Source organism: Mustela erminea, chromosome 5, assembly GCF_009829155.1.
Source record: "Mustela erminea isolate mMusErm1 chromosome 5, mMusErm1.Pri, whole genome shotgun sequence".
Lineage (NCBI taxonomy): Eukaryota > Metazoa > Chordata > Mammalia > Carnivora > Mustelidae > Mustela > Mustela erminea.
In genome coordinates this window covers 64,292,709-64,316,417 of record NC_045618.1, presented here as the reverse complement: position 1 = coordinate 64,316,417, position 23,709 = coordinate 64,292,709, and the positions used below count along the sequence as shown (strand labels likewise).

The window sequence follows — 23,709 nt, the reverse complement described above, 5'->3', positions numbered from 1 at the left end:
TGCCTGGGTGGCTTAGTCATTTAAGCATCTGACTTCTTGATTTCAGCTCAGGATCTTAAGAGTTATGAGATTGAGACTGGGTCAGGCTCCATTGTTGAGCATGGAGCCTGCTTAAGATTCTCTTTCTCCCTCTCCCTCTGCCCCTATGTCCCTCCAAAATTTTTAATTAAAAAAATATGAATAATTAAGGACATTATGTTAAATGAAATAAACCAGTCACAAAAAGACAAATACCATGATTCCACTTTTATGAGGTACCTATTCTAGTCAAATTCAAAGAGACACAAAGTAAAATGGTAGCTGCCAGGGGATGGCAGGAGGATTGAAATGGGAAGTTATTTAATGGCACAGAGTTTCAGTTTTTCAAGATGAAAGGGATTTTGGAGATTGGTCTCACAATAATATAAATAAACAACATAAAGTACTACACTGTACCTTTAAAAATGGTTAAGGTGCCAAATTTTATATTGTGTATTTTACGATCAACTTTTTTCAATTTTTAGGAAAGATAAATAACAAGTATTGGCAAAGGTATCAAGGAAGTAAATTCTTCATGCATTGCTACTGGTATGTAAAAATGATGCAGTCAGTCTGGTAAACAATTTGACAGTTTCTCAATAAGTTAAACACAGTTGATCATATGACCCAGCAATTTCACACCTGGGTATATACCTAAAATAACGGGAAACATATGTTCAGCAAAACACATCAGCAAAAGTTTGTGGCAGCAATATTAATAACAGCAAAAAAGTGGGAACAACCCAAATGTTCACCAACTGATGAATGGATAAACAAAATGTGGTAGAGCCGTACAATGGAATATTAGTCACATGAAAAGGAATCAAGTACATACTACAACATGAATGAACCCTGAAAACATTATGCTAAGTCAAAGACAGATGCAAGAAGCTACATATCATATGATTCCAATTATATGAAATGTGTGGAATAGGCAAATCTATAGAGAAAGAAAGTAGATTTATGGTTTCCAGGGCTGGGTTAAGGAAGTGAAGGAGTTGGTAGTCACTGCTAATGGGTACAGGTTTCTTTTCATAGTGAAAAAAATGTTCTGAAACTGGATAGCAGGGATGATTTTACAATCTCATATATATACTAAAAACTACCAAACTGTATGCTTTTAAATAGCAAATTTTATGTTATGTGAATTTTATCTCAATTAAAAAAATAAATATATGCTTGATGACAGAAACTAGATATATGCATAATCTCAAAGTATCTCCCTCAAAATATTTACTAATTACGAAGAGGAAAATATTGTTTCCATTGGAGAATCCTGACAAAGACCACCTTAGCCAAGGAGGGTACATTCACTTCTGTAGTACTCCTCCCAAAAAATGCAAAACCTTAATCTAAGTATGAGAAAATAGCAGAAAAACCCAAATTGAGGAACATTACACAAAATAACTATTCAGTACTCTTCAGAAGTGCCAAGGTCATGAACGACTGAGGAACTGTCACAGATTAGAGGAGACTACACAAACATGGCTATTAAATGCACTGTGCAATCCTAGACTAAATACTGGAACAGAGTAAGGGCATTAGTTTAAAAAAAAAAAATGGTGAAATCCTAATAAATTCTGTACTGTAGTTAATATTATTGTAACAAGGTTAATTTCTTAGTTTGGTAAGCATTCTACAGTTATGTATGATATTAACACAAGAGGAAGCAGGTGAAAGAAGTATCAGAATTCTCTACCATTTTTGCAACTCTTCTTAAGCCCAAACTGTTCTCAAAACTTAAAACTCTTAAGAAATGCTCTGTGAGGGCTGCCTGGGTGGCTCAGTGGGTTAAGCCTCTGCCTTTGGCTCAGGTCATGATCCCAGGGTCCTGAGATCTAGCCCCGCATCCCATGCTCTGCTCAGCAGGGAGCCTACTTCCCCCTCTCTCTCTCTGCCTGCCTCTCTGCCTACTTGTGATCTCTCTCAGTCAAATAATAAAATCTTAAAAAAAAAAAAAAAAGAAAGAAAGAAATGCTCTGTGAAGTTAAAATATTTTTTTAATGTAAAGATTTTTATTTATTAATTTGTCAGAGAGAGAGAGAGAGCACAGCAAGGAGGAGCAGCAGGCAAAGGGAGAAATTGAGCAAGGCCAGATTGGGGGACTCCATCCCAGGATCCTGGGATCATGACCTGAGCCGAAGGCAGATATTTAACTGACTGAACCACCCAGGAGTCCCTGTGAAGTTAAAATACTTAATAAAAGTGCTTGAAGGGGCACCTGGGTGGTTCAGTCGGTTAAGTGGCAGCCTTCGGCTCAGGTCATGATCCTAGTGTCCTGGGATCACACCCCATAACTGGGCTCCTTGCTTGGCGAGAAGCCTGCTTCTCTCCCTCCCTCTGCCTGCCTGCAGCGCCTCCTGCTTGTGCTCCCTCTCTCTCAATCTCTCTCTGTTAAAAATAAATAAATAAATAAATTTTTTTTTAAGTGCTTGGAGACAAAATTTAGCAAGTTTCCCAGAAGATACAGTAGATTTTTTTTTTAAGATTTATTTATTCATTTTAGAGAGGGAGTACAAGTAGGGGGAGGATCAGAAGGAGAGAATCTCAAGCATCTCCCCACTGAGCACAGAGTCCAGAGGCTGGGCTCAATCTCCCCTTCCAAGAGATCATGACCTGAGCTGAAACGAAGAGTCAGATGCTTTAATCACCTGAGCAACCCAGGTGCCCCTAAAATTTTTGACTTATAGGCAAAGACACTTGTCTATAATGTGACAAAAGCCTTCCCTCATTTGGGGAAGAAATAAGCTTATAAATAAAATATTGTTTCAGGTGCCTGGGTGGCTCAGTGGGTTGGGCCTCTGCCTTCGGCTCAGGTCATGATCTCAGGGTCCGGGGATCGAGCCCCGCGTCAGGCTCTCTGCTCAGCAGAGAGCCTGCCTCCCCCTCTCTCTGCCTGCCTCTCTGCCTACTTGTGATCTCTATGTCAAATACATAAATAAAATCTTTTAAAATATATATATATATATAGTTTCTAAAGCGTGGTACCATAAAGCCTTAGTCATTTTGCTCCAAAAAGATAACTAATGAAAAGAAAAAGAATAAAATGTCCCATAAAGATGTTAGACCTTGGGATACCTGGCTGGCTCAGTCGGTGAAGCATCTGTCTTCCCTGAGGTCATGATTCTAGGGTCCTAAAATCAAGTCCTGCATCTGGCTCTTTGCTCAGCAAGGAGTCTGCTTCTCCCTCTGTCTGCCACTCCCCCTGCTTGTGCCCTCTCTCTCTCTCTCTGACAAATAAATAAATAAAATCTTAATTAAAAAAAAAAAAAGATGCTAGAACCTTCAGCTTAAAACCTTCAATTTAAATATATGCTGGGCATGTATGACTCTGCTTGATTAATTTCAGTACTTTAATTCCTAATGTTCTAACTTCTGACCGTGCTTCCTTAGATCAAACTAAAATATCAATATATGAAAGGACAGAGAAGATCTGGGGAGTGACTGGACGGCTCAGTTAGTATAGTATGTGTCTCTTGATCTTGTGGTTTTAAGTTTGAGCCCCACATTGGGTATAGAAATTACTTAAAGATAATAAAAATCTTGAAGAAAAAAAAAAGGTACAGAGTGTGTGTGTGTATCCATATATACAATGGAATATTATCCAGCCACGAAAAAGAATGAAATCTTACCATTTGCAACAACATGGATGGAGCTTGAGAATCTAAGACTCTAAGTATAATCAGTCAGATAAAGGTAAGTACCGTATGATTTCACTCATATATGGAATTTAAGAAACAAAACAAATAAGCAAAGGGAAAAAAGAGAGAGAGAAAACCCAAGAAACAGATTCTTAACTATAGAAAACAGATGGCTGCCTGAGAAGAGGTGGGTGGGGGGGATGCGTGAAATAGGTGAAGGGAAGGGGATTAAGAGTACACTTACCATGATGAACACTGAGTAGTGTACAGAATTGCTGAATCACTATATGGTACACCTAAAACTAATGTAACATTTTATGTTGACTGTAACAGAAATTTAAAAAAAAAATTTTTTTTAATTTTAAATAAACCTTAAAAAATAAAATCTACTTCACACTAGCCTCATATACTCAGAATCATATAGTCGAAGAGGCCAAACAGATAATCTAATCTAGTGGTTCTCAAAATGACGTTCCAGACCAACAACACCAGCATCTCTAGGAAACTATGTTGGACATGCCAATTCTTTTTTTTTTTTTTTTTTTTTTTAAGATTTTATTTATTTATTTGACAGAGAGAAATCACAAGTAGATGGAGAGCCAGGCAGAGAGAGAGAGAGGGAAGCAGGCTTCCTGCTGAGCAGAGAGCCCGACGTGGGACTCGATCCCAGGACCCTGGGATCATGACCCGAGCCGAAGGCAGCGGCCTAACCCACTGAGCCACCCAGGCGCTCTGGACATGCCAATTCTTTTTTTTTTTTAAATTGTTTTATTTAGTTTATTTTTTTATTTTTTTATTTTTTTTAAGATTTTATTTATTTATCAGAGAGAGAGAAGAGCAAGCACAGGCAGACAGAATGGCAGACAGAGGCAGAGGGAGAAGCAGGCTCCCTGATGAGCAAGGGGCCCGATGTGGGACTCGATCCCAGGACGCTGGGATCATGACCTGAGCCGAAGGCAGCTGCTTAACCAACTGAGCCACCCAGGCGTCCCAAGACATGCCAATTCTTTACCCCACTCCAAAACTTCTGAATCAGAATCTCTAGTGGTAGAATCCTGCAATGAAGTTTTAAAAACCCTCCAGGAGGGGGAGACAAACCATGAGATACTGTGGACTCTTGAGAAACAAAATGAGGGTTTTGGAGGGGAGCAGGTAGGGGATTGGGTGAGCCTGGTGGTGGGTATTATGGAGGGCACGTTACTGCATGGAGCACTGGATGTGGTGCATAAACAATGAATTTTGGAACACTGGGAAAAAAATAAAATCAAATTTAAAAAAAATAAAATAAAAAAATAAAAACCCTCCAGGAAATTCTGATACAGGCTGGAGTCTGAGAAGCGCTGATCTTATTCAATCTCCTCACTACAGAGTGATATGCTTAAAAACACAAGGTTTCTTAGAAGTAGCCACATCTAAAACCTAGGCTTTCAACCCCAGTACAATGCAGTAATGACTGACCTATACTGTCCCACCAGCAGTCCTAGTTCTTACCTGAGACAGTAAAGCATAAATTGAATCCCTATTTCAAAAGAACACCACCAGAATTATCCTATCTTCCTTTCCCCTATCATCATTTTCTGCTCCATTTTGACATGTGATACGGTTTTATCTTATCTTGCACAAAAATCTGTCACTTTAAATGAAGTATAAAATTCCTGGTAAGCAACAGAAATCCAAAAATTAGACGCTTAATTTCTTAAACTGATTCAAACTATTATCTTCAATAAAACTAACAAGTGTTTCTCATGTATCTTCTCTACTCCATATTTCTCCTCTTTGTATTTAGAGGAACCATTATTCAGCTATCATAAGCAATTAATGATGATTTTCCTACCTTCATATCAAGGGTCACTCAAATGCTGTATGTCTCACATCTTCCGGCACATTGTGCATAAATATGTAAAGGTGAGCAAGACACCATAAAGTATATGTAAATTCAAAAATATCCATAAGAGGGGCACCTGGGTGGCTCAGTGGGTTAAGTCTCTGCCTTCCGCTCAGGTCACGATCTCAGGGCTCTGGGATAGAGCCCCGCTTCCGGCTCTCTGCTCGGCAGGGAGCCTACTTCCCCATCTCTGCCTGACTTTGTCTACTTGTGATCTCTTTCTGTCAAATAAATAAATAAAATCTTGAAAAAAAATATCCACAAGAAACTGAGAGGAAAAAAAGGTAAACAGAATGAAGATTAGGAATGCCTGGGTGGCTCAGTGGGTTAAGCATCTGCCTTCAGCCTAGGTCATGATCCCAGGATCCTGAAATCAAGCCCCACATCAGGCTCCCTACTGAGGAGGGGGCCTGCTTCTCCCTCTCCCTGTTGCTCCCCCTACTTGTACACTCTCTATTTGTCAAATAAACAAATAAAATCTTTTAAAAAAAAAAAGATTAAGTCAATCCTCTCCTTGACAAATCAAAACCAAGAGCAAAATTAAGCAAGGAAGTTGTGTGTTCAACATTTAAAAAATAAAATTTCAATTAAACATACATGAACCCTGGATAACCTTAGCTTATCAGAATTTCAAACTTTAAAATAAGAAAAATTTGAATAAGCTAGTAATTAAATTCTTACCAAGCCTGGTGTGGTATCTTCATCACTGTCTAGATCGTGACTGCTTTCCATATCAACACTGACAATCACTGTATCCGAAGTGCTATTGTATTGTCGCTTGTTACTTTCAGTATAAACATCTAAGGATGATTTTTGCAGAGTGGATTCTGCCTTGGAAGATGTGCCTTCCATCCTTGGAGTTAAAATCCTTTTGCAAGTTTTCCTTATTTCAGTCTTCTTACATTTCTTACATGCAACTTCATTGTTAAAATCCTTATCCAATAGGGACTTAGGGGGCTTAAATTGGCCTGGTTTGTAATTACTGAGTGAAAAGGGAACAAGATACACCTTAGGTGTTTTTCCTAAAACTGTAGTCTGTACTGGTCTCAGAGATACACAAGTGATGTTTTGATTTTCTTTATACTCATTCACCTATTCAGGCCAAAAAAAGAAAAGAGAGCATTAGAATTCCAGGTCCTATGCCTCCTCTTACAGGCCTGTATAAATAAATCTAATTCCTATTTCAGAACAAAAACATAAATCCAAAGTGATAGCCTGTAAACAAACTTTTCCCCCCACCAAAATCTAGATACTTAACTCATTAACCTGAATTGAAGTATTTATTATACTGGGTGTATTTTTTACCCAGAACTCTGCTAACCAATAATAACATAGTAATAATGACTACATTTGTAACTGAGACTACCCCAACTGTCACCTTCCGGAGTAACTGGAATTGTCTCTAGAGCCGGAAGACAACAGAAAAACTGCCCTAAAGGCAGATGCAGAGTCCCTGATCGCGTCCTGCCCCTACTTTCGGGCTTATTGATAAGAACCTTCCCCAACGCTGAAGTTTCCACAGAGGAAAACGGCCGGGATCCCCGATTATCTTTTGAAACAACGTCCCCGAAAAACCGGTTACGCTGAGAGATGCCCCAAGGAGCGGGAACTAGTTCCGCAGTGTGGAGATGGTGAGTGCCAAGTCTTCGTGCCCTCTCGGGCCTGCTCCGGGCAATCCTTCAGTAAAAACTGAGGAAGGAGTACACCCGAAAGCAACAAGTCGGCTCTCACCTTCATCTGGAGTCGCTGCCTGGAGCCCACCTTCACCTCACTGCCCGCGCGCGACCCCGACATCTTCCCGCGTCTTAGCAGCTGGCGTCTTCCCGCCAAGATTGCGGCGGGAGGCGCGGGGAGAGCCAAGGGGAGGAGCAGGGGGTTAGGGCGGGGCCTGGCTGGCAGCTCCGGCGCGCTCTGACGCCCCCTGGCCGGAGCGGGAGGGGCACGCGTCAAGCTAACCAGCGTCACCCCAAACTGAAATTCTGTAGAGATGCGATTGGACCGAATACACGTTTTTACCTTAGATTCCGGTATTTTTTGATGCTGCTGATGCCAGTATCTCGCTTTAAAAAAACACTGGCGCTTCTGCTGAGAAAAAAACACCTTGCCTTGCAATGTGAGCCTGGAAAAGATTCAGACGCACTTAGATGCCGTACGAATGAATGGACGGGCTAGAAAATCGAAATCAACCAGCAGCCTTTACCTGGGCCCCCGGATGCCTTATAGCCTCTCCACAAGAAAATTATGCCCTATGGCTACCATATTACCTTGTTCCTAGGAAGGGAAGCATTTCGATTCTTTTTCAAGAGCTGGTAACTTCAGCTGTTTTAAATTTCACCTCATCATCTGCCCACGAGTTAACTAAGACCCTAATAATGACCCAAAGGCTGGGGAAAAGTTGTGATAATCAAATCATTTTTGTATCACAGAGTAACAAATAAGATTTTACTGCCTGTATGTCTTACAGTCACAGCCATAGTAATCTTTTTCCCCGTCCTCTGAGTTGCCCTGAGTCAAAACAACTGTTTTCCCATCATATTTACTCCCTCCGGACAGCATGGTTTTGGAGCTGTTAAAAGTCAAACTACAAATTTCTACCTACTCTATCTTAAAGATTCTTTTCTTTCTAGCCCAAAACTGTTTCCTTGGTTGTTTACAGCAGTCCTCCACGGTTCTTTGTTCAAGCCTTGCGCAATTTTATTTCCCCTCCCAGCCTAAACCCAATTTTACAACACAAGTGAAGTAATTTGAGAACTAATCCTATTAACAGTAACAGCAGGGCTCTCCACGACCCGATTCCTGCCAAAATTTAACCACTCCTTGACTCAAAAGTTAGTGATAAAATCAAGCATTTCCGTGTTTAATATATATACCATGCTATTTCTGGACTGCAAAACTCTGCTGTCCCATCTCTCCCTACCACACTTATGAAATCCTTTGTATGGTCAAATGTGTTCCGACTTCCAGTAAGCCAATATTATTTTTACAATCCTAGCTAGGAAACTGTGATTGCTTCTGTCACCAAGCCTTAGAAGACTTCCTAAATAAAATTCAAGCCTTTAAACAATATTCCATACTCCTTAGAGAGCTAAGCACAGTAAACACAGTAAATACTTAATAATTACTCATGTACTTATATACAAACACTGTCTAGCCAGGAATGTTTTAACAGACGGCCTTGAGAAACTGAAAAAACTGGAAAGCCAAAAAGCACCCTCTTCTGACTTCAGGAAATGCTCCAGGCCCCTTGGGGGATTTTTCCATGGCAATGGCCTAAATCACCACCAGCTGCCCTCGCGTGACGAAAAAATACCTTACCACAACCTACTCAGCCTCATCAACTGAGCTAATCAGGTGCTAGTGGCAGGACTTCTATTCTCATTAAACTCCAATGCTGAGTTTTCAGAAGTCGGGACAACTGCCCTTCTATCTGCTCAATTCCTTATTCATCACTAGCCCAGGTTCCTCGAGTTCAAACCAAGCTAACAAAAGATACCCGTAATTCGGAACTGCCTCGCCACAGGATTTTTAACAGCAAAGCCCAATAGGCAGCAATTCCCCGCCAGAAGCGACGTCCAAACACTTCAGAACTTAAAATGCCAGAGCGGTATAAGAACATGCGCAGTAATAGACTCACCGCCCACAATCCCAGAATCCTCTGGTCCCAAGTTTCCGGTTTCTCTAGCTCAGCCGTAAGTGGCGTTTCTGTCTGTCGCGCAGCAGTCTCCGGTACCTCTAGGAGAAGGAGTATTTTTGTTGCTGTTGTTTTTGTTGTTTTTCCCCCTGTTCGTTGACGTTGTTGCTGTTCGCTGTTTGGAATCACTGAAGTTTCGGGAGTCACCGCCGCTGCCATCAACATGTCGGTCCCAAGCGCACTCATGAAACAACCGCCCATTCAGTCTACGGCTGGAGCCGTCCCGGTTCGCAATGAAAAAGGTACGGTTCTGAGCCGTTTTCCAGTCGGATCTTACGTCTTCCTTCGCCAGCATATTCCAAACCTACCCCAGCAGTCCACCTCAATCCTCCCACCCTTATGACCCTGACCCCTAATTTCTTCGACTTGAACCATCAAACTCGCACCCGATCGCGTTGCCTGAGGGGGCGGGGAGGGGACCCACTTACATCTCATCTTGTTCCTATCGCCCGTCTGTCCTCACAGCAAGCATCCCTCTTCCCTTGGCCTCCACCGATAAATTAGACTAATAAATATAGTGAATGCCTGCTTTTGCAGGGCATTGTGCGGGATACAGTCCCTCTTGTTATCCTAGCAGTACGGTTTTGCTGCTTTTATAACTCTCATCATTATTTTGTGTATCTGTCTCCCTCTACTGCATCCTAAGTTCATAACGTCCTTGAGACAGGAACCATGTCTTATTAAACTTATTATTCCTTTCAACCAACTCTGTGACTAATAAGTTGAATACACACCTGTGTGAGTCAATGCCCTTAACCTTAAAGAACTCGTATGGTAGTAGATGTAAGCCATGCAAAAAGAGGCACATTCTAAGCAATGTGCGATTCCTGTCACACAGGTGATATAAATCAAATGATGTGGAAGGGTAGAGAAGGAGTAATCTCTTCAAACTGAGGTAATCAAGGAAAGCATCTTGAAGAAGGGGGCATTAAAATTGATCCTTACAGGATGAGTAGGATTCCAGTGCAGATAGAAGAAGGAACACTACATGTTTGGGGGGAAAGGGGTAGACTAAAGAGTCCCTTTTACAGGAAGGAATTTGGAAAATAATTGAGGGTTTTTTTTTAATATACTGTACCTATTCTTGTGCAACTTGCCTTTTTCCTTAAATTCAAAGTGGCTTTTGGTATCCTTTTATACATACAGAGCTAATTCATTTTAACTACTTACAAATTCCATTGTATAATTAAACCACAGTTTATTCCTTACTAAAGAACAGTAAGTTGTTGGGGGTTTTTTTTCCTATTATAAACAGTGCTATAGTTGTCCTTTTTTTTTTTTTTTTTAAAGTAATCTTTACCCCAGACCTGGGTCTCAAACTCGTGACCCGGAGATCGAGACACATGGTCCACCAACTGAGCTAGCGAGACACACACTGTAGTTGTCATTCTTAAACGTGTCTCTTCAGTGCACTGTGTAGGAATTTCTCTGGGGTAGACTCCTAAAAGTTCATCATCAACCTAAATAGCTATTTCCACTTGCTCTCCACAATGCATTGTGAGAGCATTGAGAGTTTGTATTTTGCCATATATTCATCTGCATACTTGGGTTGTATCAGATTTTTAAATTTTGCCCAATCTAATTATGAAATATCTCAATTTTATTTGCATTTCCCTGATTACTAGTGATACAAGAATTTTCATGCATTTATCAGTTATCTAGTTTTTCTCTTCTCTGAATTACCTGTTTTTGTCATTTGTCCATTTTATACTTAGTTTTTCTTCATCCTAAATCTGTCATATCTTTTTCCTATTTTGTCTTGGTTTTTTTTTACTTGTCTTTTTACTTTAATTTGGAGTTAAATTCTGTTTAATAGGCACTTTTGTTTCATAGGCATTTTTAATTTTAGTGTTACCAGATTTATCAATTTTATCTTTAATAGCTTGTGTTGTTTTGTATATTTTGTAAGAAATCCTTCCCTGTACTGAGATCATAGATACTCACATTATAATTACTTTCTGTCATCTTAAGTATTTGTGTATACGAAACAGGATTGAATATACAACTGTGCAAGACATCTAATTTAAGGAGCCTATAATCCAGTAGGGATGTAAATGTTTAAGATGTGTTTATCACACATGGGTCTTTAATCCATTTGGAATTTTGTGGGTGTGTTGTGTGGTGTCAGAGATCTAATTTTACTGTTTACCTTATGGTTAACCAACTGCCCCTACTGTTCCATTGTTTGACTAGCCCATCCATTCTCCACTGCTTTGGTTTCTTTTGTTTTTTGTTTTGTTTTGTTTTTTAAGATTTTATTATTCATTTGACAGAGGCAGGGAGGGCATAAGCAGGGGAAGCAGCAAGCAGAGGGAGAAGCAGGCTGCCTGCTGAGCAGGGAGTCTGATGCAGGGCTCGATCCCAGGACCCTGGAATCATGACTTAAGCCAACGGCAGATGCTTAACTGACTGAGCCACGCAGGTGCCCCAAGATTTTAATTTATTTATTTGAGCAAGAGGAGGGGGAAGAAGCTGACTCCCTGCTGATCAGGAAACCCGATGCTAGATCCCAGGACCCTGAGATCATGACCTAATCTGAAGGTAGACTCTTAATCAACTGAGCCACCCAGGTGCCCTGAGACTTTTTATTTTTTTAGATCAGTTTTAGGTTCACAATTCCCATATATCCTCTGCCCCCACATAGCCTCCTCCATTATCAGTATCCCCCACCAGAGTGATACATGTGTTGCATTTGATGAACCTACATTAACACATCGTAATCACTCAAAGATTATATTAAGGTTCACTCTTGGCATTGTGTATTCTATGGATTTAGACAAATGTATAATGACATACATCCATTACAACAGTATCACACACAGTATTTTCATTGCCCTGAGAATACTCCGTGCCCTGCCTATTCATCCCTCCCCCAACTCCCCCAACCCAACTCTTGGCAACCATCAGTATTTTTACTGTCTCCATAGTTTTCCCTTTTCTAGAATGTCACGTATTTGGAATTGTACAGTGTATAACTTTTTCAAATTGGCTTTCACTTAGTAATATGTTTGTAAGTGTCCTCTATGTCGGCTTAATAGCTTATTTCTGTTTAGCGCTGAATAATATTCCATCATGTAGACATGCCGTAGTTCATTCATTCACCTAGCAGGGGACATCTTGGTTTCTTCCAAGTTTTGGCAGTTATATGAACAAAGCTGAAATAAATACCAGTGTGCAAGTTTTTGTGTGGACATTAGTTTTCAACACATAGGTAAATACCAAGAAGTGCAGTTGCTGGATCACTTGGTAAGAGTATGATTAGTTTTATAAGAAACCACCAAACTGTCTTCCAAAGTGGGTGTGCCATTTTGCATTCCCACCAGTAACAAATTAGAGTTCTTGTTAGTCCACATTCTCCCCAGCAGTTGTGTTGTGAGAGCTCTGTAGTTTGGTTATTCTAATACATGTGCAGTAGCATCTCATTTTGCATTTCCCTGACAACATATAATTTGAAGCAAATAGGCTTATTTGCCATCTTTGTATCTTCTTTGCTGAGGTATGTTAAAGTCTTCAGCCTCAGCTGGTTCTTCAGAACTGTCTTGGTTCTTTTTGGCCTCCTTTTCTTCCATGTGATTTTTGAATCAGCCTGGGGACTACTGTTAACAGAATTGCATTAAAATTATAGGTCATGCATTTATTGATTAACTTGGGCACAGCTGCCATCTTCTCATACTTGAATATGATATATTTCTCCATTTATTTAGATCTTTTGTATCTTTCAATATAATTATATACTTTTCCTCTGAAAAGCCTATACATCATTTGTTGAATTTAATTTTTGGTATCTTGTAGATTAGTTACTATTGTAAATAGTATTTTTAAAACTTTATTTTCTAATTTATGTAGCTAATGCATAGGTACACTTATTTATATCCAGCATTTATTTAGTTTTGTCCCTGAATTCATTTTTAGCTTGTTTTTTTCTTGTATTTTCTACCTAGATAATGTTGTCTGATGATACAATATCTTGTATTTTCTACATAGATAATCATAGTCTGCAAATTTTGACAGTTACTTCTTCCTTTTAATCCTTACTTTCTATCTTTTTCTTTTCTCTCTTTTTTTTTTTAAGATTTTATTTATTTGAGAGAGAGACAAAATGAGTGGAGTGGAGGGGGAAAAGGAAAAAGAAAAGCGCACTCCCTGAAGAGAGGGAGCCTGACTTGGGGCTGGATCCAGACCCTGAGATCATGACTTGAGCCAAAGGCAGATGCTTAATTGACTGAGCCACCCAGGCACCCCTTTCTTCTTTTTCTTATGGTCCTAATTAGGACCATAATAAAACATTGACTAGAAGGTGTGTTAGGGACAACATAAAGATGCCTACTGGTTTTTAAAGGAACATCTCGAATGTTTTATCATTAAGCATAACGATTATTGTATTGTTAAGATTATGTGACTTTTTTTTTTTTTTTAAAGATTTTATTTATTCATTTGACACAGAGAGATCACAAGTAGGCAGAGAGGCAGGCAGAGAGAGAGAGAGGAGGAAGCAGGCTCCCCGCGGAGCAGAGAACCCGATGCGGGACTCGATCCCAGGACCCTGAGATCATGACCTGAGCCGAAGGCAGCGGCTTAACCCACTGAGCCACCCAGGCGCCCCAGATTATGTGACTTTTAATATATAAACTTTAAATAGTATATTATATTTTTTCCCATTAATTTTCTAAGCTTAAGCCATCCTTGTGGTCCTGAGCTAAATCCTTTGAGGTCATGATGGCTTAGAATTTTTTTTGTTTACTTTTACATTGCTGGAATAAATTTGCTATTATGTTATTTAGTACTTTTTAATGTATGTTTATTAAGAGAAATTCATGTAAAGTTTTCCTTTGAATTGTCCAATTTGGTTATCAAAACTATATTCATCTTATAAAATGTTTTGGTTAGTTTTCACTTTATTCACAGGAATTGTTACTATTTGTAAACAAGATGTTATCTTGGGGCCCCTGGGTGGCTCAGTTGGTTAAGCGGCAGCCTTCGGCTCAAGTCATGATCCCAGGGTCCTCACCTGTGAGCCTGCTTCTCTCTCTGCCCCTCCTCCTTCTCGTAACTCTCTCTTTCTTTATCTCTCACCTGCTCGCTCTCTCAAATAAATAAAAAAAATCTTTAAAAAGAGAGAGAGGTGTAATCTTGGAGGTTTGATAGGACATAAGCTAAAAGAAAAGGTAGAAATAGATAAGATTAAAAGCTTGAGTTAAATGGTGATATAAAGGCTGCCATAGAAAATTCCAGAGGATGGGGCGCCTGGGTGGCTCAGTGGATTAAGCCGCTGCCTTCGGCTCAGGTCATGATCTCAGGGTCCTGGGATCGAGTCCCGCATCGGGCTCTCTGCTCGGCAGGGAGCCTGCTTCCCTCTCTCTCTCTCTCTGCCTGCCTCTCCATCTACTTGTGATTTCTCTCTGTCAAATAAATAAATAAAATCTTTAAAAAAAAAAAAAAATTCCAGAGGAACTAAAAGAGGGATTGAGGAACATTTTAATTTTCTGTTCCTACCTAAGTCACCCTTGTGTGCTGGGCACTGTTACAAATAATTCCCTTAAGGATATAGTTGAGATGGAATAGCATGAATTTGTGATGGATGTCGTCTGCCTGTCTGGGGGGAATTTTTTCTGTTGTTTCACTGCCTGTCTTCCTCCACTTCATTGTATTCAGGCTCACCTTCTTTATCATTAGTGTTGGTATTCACGAGAATGTTTTCCTATGACTTCGTTTTATCTGGAAACACAATAGATGAACGAATAGATGCTTGGATAGTGGCTCTCTTCTTCTGCTTGAACTCTTGTTTACCAGGAATAGGGCTCTGCCTGCAAAGGCAGAGGTTGAAAGACATTGGGAAAGAAGCTACTGAAACAATAAGTTATCTTTATCACCCAGGTGAGATTTCGATGGAGAAAGTGAAGGTAAAACGCTATGTGTCGGGAAAGAGGCCAGACTATGCCCCTATGGAATCCTCAGATGAGGAGGATGAAGAATTTCAGTTCATTAAGAAAGCCAAAGAACAAGAAGCAGAGCCTGAGGAACAGGAGGAGGATTCATCCAGTGACCCTCGACTGCGGCGTTTGCAGAACCGTATTAGTGAAGATGTGGAGGAGAGGTAATGACTAGTGTTAGGTTTCCTTGGACCTAAACCCCCACAGGTTAGTTCTTAACAACAAGAGCAATAATAGCTAATATTTGCACAATACTCATTATGTGCCAGTCTCTGTTCCAAGTACATTTACTAATTCTTATATAATCTACCCAATAACCTTATGAGGTATATATTATCCCAATTTACAAATGAGGAAACTGAGGCACAAAGGGATCAGGAAAATAACATGATCGAAAGTATTCAACCAGCAAGTAGCTGCCAGTAAACAGCAGGTTACCTCTGGTCCAAAAACCCTAATTAACTCACTAAGGGAATAGAAAACACAAACCATTAGTTGATTGTTGAGGGGCAGAGGACGTCTTAAAATTTGAGAAGCTAACTTAATTCACTCACTTCTCCTAAAGGCTAATGAGGGGAATGACACCAATAAAGTAGGAAAAAAGGCCTGATGAATGAATGGCCTCAGGTAGTAAAGGGAACCTCCAATGAAGGAATCCATATGTTGTGTGTTGATTGAGACATTACCTTACAAAGTAGACCAGAGATCCCAAACTTTACCGTTCATATTGTCTCAGGAATTTTCTCAGGGAGCTCCTAGACCTACACAGTTCTGTTTATTTTATTAAGTAGTTAGATCCAAATAATTCAGTAAATAGTCATGTCCTAACATTTAAAGCCATTTGAAAAATATAATACACATAAAAGAAAAAACACTTTTATTTTATTCTTACATAACCGTAATTACTTATTAGTGGGGTCTGTGTGCCTCTGGAACACTAACTACTTCTCAGACCTTGGAATCAGATTGGCACTGTCATTCATTTCCTGTTCCATATTGATCTGCATGCAGTAGTTGCTTTTCATACAGCCCCCAAAAATTCAGTTTCACAAACAGAATGATGCCAGCCGAAAAGAAACCCAGTGTGATCTAATGTTGAAACTGAACTACTTGGAGCTATAAAACCATCCCAGTGCACCTATATGTTTGTTGCAGTGCCTCATGATGCCTCAGCTTACATTTAAGGTTTTAGGTCCAGCTTGACTATTTGCTCTGACACTTTGAATTGTTTTCTCTTATCTGCACCTCAGACTTCAGTATTAATAAAAGCAAACATAACCTCTAGGTGCTCTATGACTAAGGAAATGTGGTTGATGCTCTATCATTTTGTGACACTGGTGTTACACTTGAAGATGCTGTTTTTCAGATTGGCTCGACATCGGAAAATAGTGGAACCTGAAGTGGTAGGGGAAAGTGACTCAGAAGTGGAAGGAGATGCATGGCGCATGGAACGAGAAGATAGCAGTGAAGAAGAAGAAGAAGAAATTGATGATGAGGTATAAAAAAGGAAAATGGAAGTTCTTTCTAGGTCCAAGAAAAAGTTGGGCAGCTGTTCTCCCTTGTTGAGCTCCCAAAGGCAATAAGCTTGCTGCTTTTGGCAGAACTCTGATCTAAGGTTCCCTATTTGTTGGAGATAGAATTGAAAATAAAATGATGTAAATTGTACTTACTCCTATCAGAATTTGTTAAATGCAATGAAGGGAAAATAAAAAGCTGCCTTAGAACATAGGTCGTTGGGTTGACTGACTTGGACCCGTGACTTGACAGGAAATAGAGCGGCGCCGTGGCATGATGCGTCAGCGAGCACAGGAGAGAAAAAATGAAGAGATGGAAGTCATGGAGGTGGAAGATGAGGGACGTTCTGGGGAGGAGTCAGAATCAGAATCTGAGTATGAAGAATACACAGACAGTGAAGATGAGATGGAGCCTCGCCTTAAACCTGTCTTCATTCGAAAGTAAGTATCTCACAAACCAGGCCTGAATCCACATAGTTACTGCTTTCCAGGTCTCAGGATAGAAGCCTTTTTTCTATCTCATGCTCTTCTGAAGTATCAGCACTGAGTGAAAGTCCTCTGCCCAGTTCCCTACCTGTGCAGAATATTTGCTGTGGAATATCTTGGTGTTAACAGAGAGCCTGAGTTTGTTTTCACATCTCCCTTTCCATTTAAAGAGCACATAATCTGCCCATGGTCCTATAAAGGACAAAATGAAAGTTGAAGAGAGAATTACTAATCCTTTCCTAATGACGAGAAATGCTACTACTTACAGTCCAGCAGTTTCTTGCTATTCAGGCAGTTCTCAAAGATGAATGGAGTTTTAATGCTCTGAATACCTGGGTTGACTCCCAATTTTGACTCTTTGCGAAAAAATAGAGCCAGCGATTGTTGGGCTTTGTCTGATTTGGATGGCACTTGAGTTAAGAGGATAAAGAGCTCCATTCTAAGGGCTTTGGGCAATTAACAGGACTCTCATGCTACAGGAAGGACCGAGTAACAGTTCAAGAACGTGAGGCTGAAGCATTGAAACAGAAGGAGCTGGAGCAGGAAGCAAAACGCATGGCTGAGGAGAGGCGAAAGTACACACTCAAGGTACTGGGAGTGGCTGTGGCGACTGCACACGAGGCAGAGTTACTTAGGCTTGTCTGAGGAAAATAAGGAAATCCAATAGGTGAACTGTTTTCCTTACCTAGATTGTAGAAGAGGAGACCAAGAAAGAGCTGGAGGAGAACAAGCGGTCCCTGGCTGCATTGGATGCTCTCAATACTGATGATGAAAATGATGAGGAAGAATATGAGGCATGGAAAGTTCGGGAGCTAAAGAGAATCAAGAGGGACAGAGAAGATCGAGAAGCGTGAGTAATAAGATGGACCTAGAGTTTAATATCAGTAATGGGATGGGTTCCTGGTGGGGTACCTCTGAGGCTCAACACAGACTATGAGTTCCATTCCAGCTTTTTTTATGGTTCCTGCAATTGAGTGAGTTTTCCATAATTGGAATGTGCCTTATTACAATGAAATCATGGAAAAGAAACACTTTGTCAGTATTTCTCTGTGATAGAGTATCAGCTGATACTCCCTGTAGTTTTCTAGTAGACACACAGACATTATGCATTATTAATCAGTTATCTATTCTTGCATAAAAACCCAATCCAAAATTTGGTCACTTGGAACAATTGATTATTCCTCACAGTTTTCAAGTTGGCTAAGCAGTTCCTCTGCTGGTTTCACTTGGGTTCTCCCATGCAGTTGCATCCAGCTGGAGGATTGGCTGGGCTAGAGTGTCCAAAAATCACTTCATTCACATGTCCAGTAGTTAATGCTAAACTGCCTTACTTCTTCATTGGGCTAGATTGGCTTTCTAATGTAATAGTCTCATGACAGTATTCCAAGAGGGCAAAAGTGGAAACTGGCAAGGTCTTTTAAGGTTCATATGTCATTTCTGCCAAAGGGGCATGCATACTCTGAGGTGAAGAATTTGTGGCCCTTCAAATAATTCGGCACAGTCACTATTGTTAGAGCAGAATCAGTTCTGAGCTGCATCACCCATTCTTGAAAATTACTAGGAGAGGGTAATCCCAGATTACAAAGGGAAAACATCAATAGAAAACACTGTCCTCAGCCTGCAATTTCTAAGATTTTTAATCCTGGGTTTCAAGGAGTCCATGTACCCTTTAAAATTGTATACAAAATTACGTGTATTTGTGTTTTTCTGGAGAAAGGGGATCTATGACCCCACACACCCCAAAAAGGGTTTGTCACTGCAGTCTAATTAATGATGGTAACCCTTTGTTTGTGATACTAAGCACATACACAATTACTTTTTTTAAAAATACCAATAAAATGTGAACAAAGTTATGTTAAATTCTTATTTTTTTTATAGCCAAGTAGGCTTTTTAGGGAAGGGGAGTTACTAATATTACAAAATCAAGCATAATAGTATGTCTGAACCTTATAAAGGCTAGAATGAACTTTTGGCCGTTTGCAATAATGAAGACCACTTTTTTATTTGTTGGGCTCCTGATCTTTTTTTTTTTTTTTTTTTTTAAGATTTTATTTATTTATTTGACAGAGAGAAAGATCACAAGTAGGCAAAGAAGCAGGCAGAGAGAGAGGAGGAAGCAGGCTCCCCACTGAGCAGAGAGCCCGATGCCATGCGGGGCTTGATCCCAGGATCCTGGGATCATGACCTGAGCTGAAGGCAGAGGCTTTAACCCATTGAGCCACCCAGGCACCCCTGGGCTCCTGATCTTAATTCCTAACAGGCAATAGGTAGAATTAAAGAGAGTGAATAATGCTTAAAAGGAGATGAGACTCCATTGTGTTCAGATAATTTGAGTGTCTCTGAAGCAGGAATGATACTAATAAATAGTTTTGTTCTCTGTACAGGCTTGAGAAGGAGAAGGCAGAAATTGAACGAATGCGAAACCTGACTGAGGAAGAGAGACGAGCTGAGCTTCGGGCAAATGGCAAAGTCATTACCAACAAAGCTGTTAAGGGCAAATATAAGTTCTTACAGAAGTATTATCACCGGGGTGCCTTCTTCATGGTAAGTGAAAAGGGAGTGGAAGTTTGGGCTGTAGAAATAACTTACTACTACTTATGAGTTCTTTTCTCCCCCCAAGAATAAACTGTCTTGAGATGTTACTTCTACTTGCCAATGATCAGTTTTCTTATTTGCTTTTTGCCTCTGAAGAATATAAACCCAGTAGGAAAAAGCACTGGCAACAGGATTTTAGAAGTAGCAGAAACTGTTTTCTCTTTTGGCCCCAGCTCTATGGAGGAAATGGTATAACCAAAGAATTGAGGAACTAAAAAGAGAGATAGTGAATTAAATTGACAAAGACTATTTACATCCCTAAAATTAATTAGAGGTCACTCTTCATAACCAAGTAAGAAGTTCTGCTCATGCAAATATTTAGGAGGCAGAAATTTAATTCACTTTATTCAGAGCTTACAGAAAGTGATTAAGCCTGACTAACCAAAAAAATGGTTTATTATCTAACTATTATGTGTAATACCATCAAGATTTTGTTCTTCATATGAAGACCAAGGTCAAAATAGCAATCTGTTAACCCTGTATAAAGTGATGAGAACTTCTTCCAAATTATTTAGATTATACCAGTGATAATTTGTTAATGGAGAGATGTCAAGAAAGAAAATCGGAGAACTGATTGCACATATTACTGTAATAGCATATGGTTTGTTAAATTATTACCTGATGCAATGTGAGTTTAAATCAAAAAGCAGACTCGTTTTTTTAAATGCTGTACCGTCAAACCCTAAAAGTCCCTACTGCAGCTAGATTCCTGCCCTTTCACTGTAGATATCCATAAAATCTAAACTTCAGTGGAAGGTTCCTTACTCCCCTCCAAAATCAATTTCAGTCTATTCAGCCAGAAATGTTTGCTTATCATGTAGTGTCCTGGCTCATGTAGTTTTCTAGACTGAAGTCACTGGAGATTGAATTATTTCTTTACTGCCTTAAAGTCATAAAGTTTCATTGCTTACACATTTGAGCAGCTTTAATAAGCTGAGAGAAACAGTGCATTGCTAGCTAAGATACATAAGTAAAGAGTTATGTAAAAGTCTTTTAGTGCACATACTCAGTTAACTCTCCTCATCCAAATAAGGACAGTGAAGTTAAAATACCTTCTGAGATTAAATGAGGGACTCAGCTTCCAACGAGGAGAAAAGTAAATCTCACAAAAACTCTTACCTTTAAAGCCTTTCTGTACCCAGGCTCTCATTTTTTAAGTGGGCTCCATGCAGAGCCCAACATGGGGCTTGAACTCATAACCCTGAAATTAAGAGTTGCATAGTCTAGGGGCACCTGGGTGGCTCAGTCATTTGAGTGTCCGATTCTTGATTTCGGCTCAGGTCATGATCTCAGCATTGTGATATCAAGTCCCATGTTGGGCTGTCCTCTGGGTGTGGATCCTGCTTGGGATTCTCTCTCTCCCTCTCCTTCCCTATTCACTCTCTCCCCCTCCCTCTCTTAAAAAAAAAAAAGTGTTATGGTCTACCAGCTGAGCCAACCAGGAGCCCCAAGAGCACTACTGTTTGACACTGCTATAGGATATAAAATTATTACTCTCAGATGGGTTACAACCTAAAAATGGGGCTGAGGCCATATATACTATACTATGACGTAAGGATGAGTGAAAATACCGTGGGACTTCTGAAGAGGGAGATGTTTTACTTTGTAGGAGATGGAGAGAACATGAAGAAGGGCACATTTAAGATGTGTAGCCTTTCTGAGTTCAGGTAGGAAGACATTCCAGGTGAAGGGACTAGGAATGGAGGCAAAAAGCATCATCTGTAAAGGGAATTGGCAAGGAGAGGTAGCTTTATGGCATTTGACCTTGACTGCTATAGAGGAGGAGTTGTCCTTATTTAACAAAACAGAATCACCAGAAGTTTTTGAGCAAGGCAGAGATACGAAAGTATGTTTTAGAAACATTAGTCTAGTGGCAGTGTGTAAGGTTGATTCTAAGAAAAACTATAATAACCCAGGGAATTCGAATTTGTAAGTGGCAATTCATTATGCACAAAGTTTACATAAATTCTGAATCTGGGTAATTGAGAAAATGGTGTCCCTATTAACAGAAGTTAAATGAGAAAGAGGCCAATTTGAAAAGGTTAGGGAAATGATTTTCACTTTAAATGTGAGTCTGAAGTCCCAACAATATCCAAGCTAACTATATAGTGGGCAGTATAAAATTCAGGATGAGATTTGAGAGGCTTCTACAGAGTTGAAATCATATGACTGAACACAGTGGGTGCAGAGAGAATATAGCCAACCTTCAGGAAATATCCACATTTAGGAAGAAAAAAAGACACAAAGAGAAAGGAGTGTCATATCTTCAACTAGATGTAAGCTCTTGAATAGGTTTAGTACCCTCATTCTTTGTATCCCTTGTTGTAGAGATTAATAAATTAGTGGTTTGAATGTATGGGTAATGAAAACCACAAGATTGATAAGACTCTTTTTACAGGATGAGGATGAAGAAGTATACAAGAGAGATTTCAGTGCACCTACCCTGGAGGATCACTTCAACAAAACTATTCTTCCCAAAGTCATGCAGGTATGGGTTACCTTAAGAACATGAGAGAGAAAAGTTATGTATTGAGGACTTGATGTTTGGTGGTATAACTCATCATCTATCCTTCATTGATCAGGTCAAGAACTTTGGGCGCTCTGGTCGAACCAAGTACACCCACCTTGTGGATCAGGACACCACCTCTTTTGACTCAGCATGGGGCCAAGAGAGTGCCCAGAACACAAAGTTCTTTAAACAGAAGGCAGCTGGGGTACGAGATGTATTTGAACGACCATCTGCCAAGAAGCGGAAAACTACTTAGAGTTCAACTACTTCTAGCTGTGAGGCACAGGCAATGTCTCAGCATCTGGCCCTTGATTTGCTTCTACCATTATTTACATGGCCCCTGTATCCAGCCTGTTGGACCTACTGCCATACTTGTGACACTGGGCAACCCAGTCTTTGAAGGTGCTTTGTGAGGTTTGGACTCATGCTGAGAAACCCACAGAAAAGCACTATCCAGGTAGGATCAGAGGCTCCCCACTTAAAACCATTTCTGAGAAATCTGCATTTCATCACTACTCTGCCTTCCCATATTCACTTGGGACTATTCCAGATTTCTTTTTCCAGCCTCTTAGCTTGGGTTAGAAACATGGGCATGTAAGTGGACAATGCTACCTTGTAGTAAATCTAAGCTCACAGATACCTGTTTTTGCATTTCTGGTTGAAGTCAGTTTTTCTAGGTGAACATATTTTTTGATCCATTTATGTGTGTGTGTCAGGAAATAAAAGAATCATACACCAAGGGTGCCTGGGTGGTTCAGTTGGTTAAGCGTCCAGCTCTTGGGTTTCAGCTCAGGTCATGATCTCGTGGTCGTGGGATCAAGCCCCACATTGAGCTCCTTGCTCAGCTCAGAGTTGGCTTTGGATTCTCTCTCCTTATTCCATTCCCACTGCTTTCTCTCTCTCTCTCTCTAATAATCTTAACAAAAAACCCTACACCAAGAGGTTTCTTATGATACTGGAAATAAAATGTGCAGGCTGACAAGAATTTACCTATTAAATAAGACAGCAAAGAATTGTTGAACAAAGGGTGTTTCACATTTTGTCACCTTTGATCTTAGAAACAAACTAAGACACTGGACAGTCTGTACTCTAAGTGGCACCCAGATTTACTCTATAAGCAGATATATGTATGGTATTCTTTGCTCTCTAAAATACAGCTGTATTAAAAAAAATAATAATAAAAAAAATAAAATAAAATACAGCTGTATTTAGAACAAAAGTTGACCCATGAAATGGGAAAACCAAGTACTTACCAGTATCCTCAACAGCCAGTTTATACATATATATATATACATACATATCCAGCCTGTTGGACTACTGCCATACTTGTGACACTGGGCAACCCAGTCTTTGAAGGTGCTTTGTGAGGTTTGGACTCATGCTGAGAAACCCACAGAAAAGCACTATCCAGGTAGGATCAGAGGCTCCCCACTTAAAACC

The 23,709-nt window shown here is 40.0% G+C and overlaps 2 protein-coding genes across 2 annotated transcripts in view; one reads left to right on the top strand and one right to left on the bottom strand.

Annotated features, from left to right (window-relative positions):
• WDR76 (WD repeat domain 76) overlaps positions 1-9,436 on the bottom strand; it is a 62,710-nt gene extending 53,274 nt beyond the window's left edge. The window contains 4 exon segments of the mRNA XM_032343540.1: positions 6,226-6,636; positions 7,561-7,614; positions 7,616-7,663; positions 9,038-9,436. Coding sequence (XP_032199431.1) covers positions 6,226-6,636; positions 7,561-7,614; positions 7,616-7,663; positions 9,038-9,436 — 912 coding nt within the window.
• Positions 9,371-23,009, top strand: MFAP1 (microfibril associated protein 1). The gene is made up of 9 exons (XM_032343546.1): positions 9,371-9,477; positions 15,110-15,329; positions 16,532-16,661; positions 16,933-17,120; positions 17,645-17,753; positions 17,855-18,015; positions 19,550-19,709; positions 22,159-22,248; positions 22,343-23,009. Exons 1-9 carry the CDS (start codon positions 9,399-9,401, stop codon positions 22,523-22,525), a joined length of 1,320 nt encoding a protein of 439 aa, XP_032199437.1. The 5' UTR covers positions 9,371-9,398; the 3' UTR covers positions 22,526-23,009.
• Positions 23,010-23,709: the final 700 nt, after the last annotated feature.

Coding starts and splice junctions, on each gene's coding strand:
- MFAP1 (XM_032343546.1), top strand. CDS start 9,399: ATGTCGGTCCCAAGCGCACTCATGAAACAACCGCCCATTCAGTCTACG. Junction 17,754..17,854: donor GGCGAAAGTACACACTCAAG/GTACTGGGAGTG, acceptor TTCCTTACCTAG/ATTGTAGAAGAGGAGACCAA. Junction 18,016..19,549: donor GACAGAGAAGATCGAGAAGC/GTGAGTAATAAG, acceptor TTCTCTGTACAG/GCTTGAGAAGGAGAAGGCAG.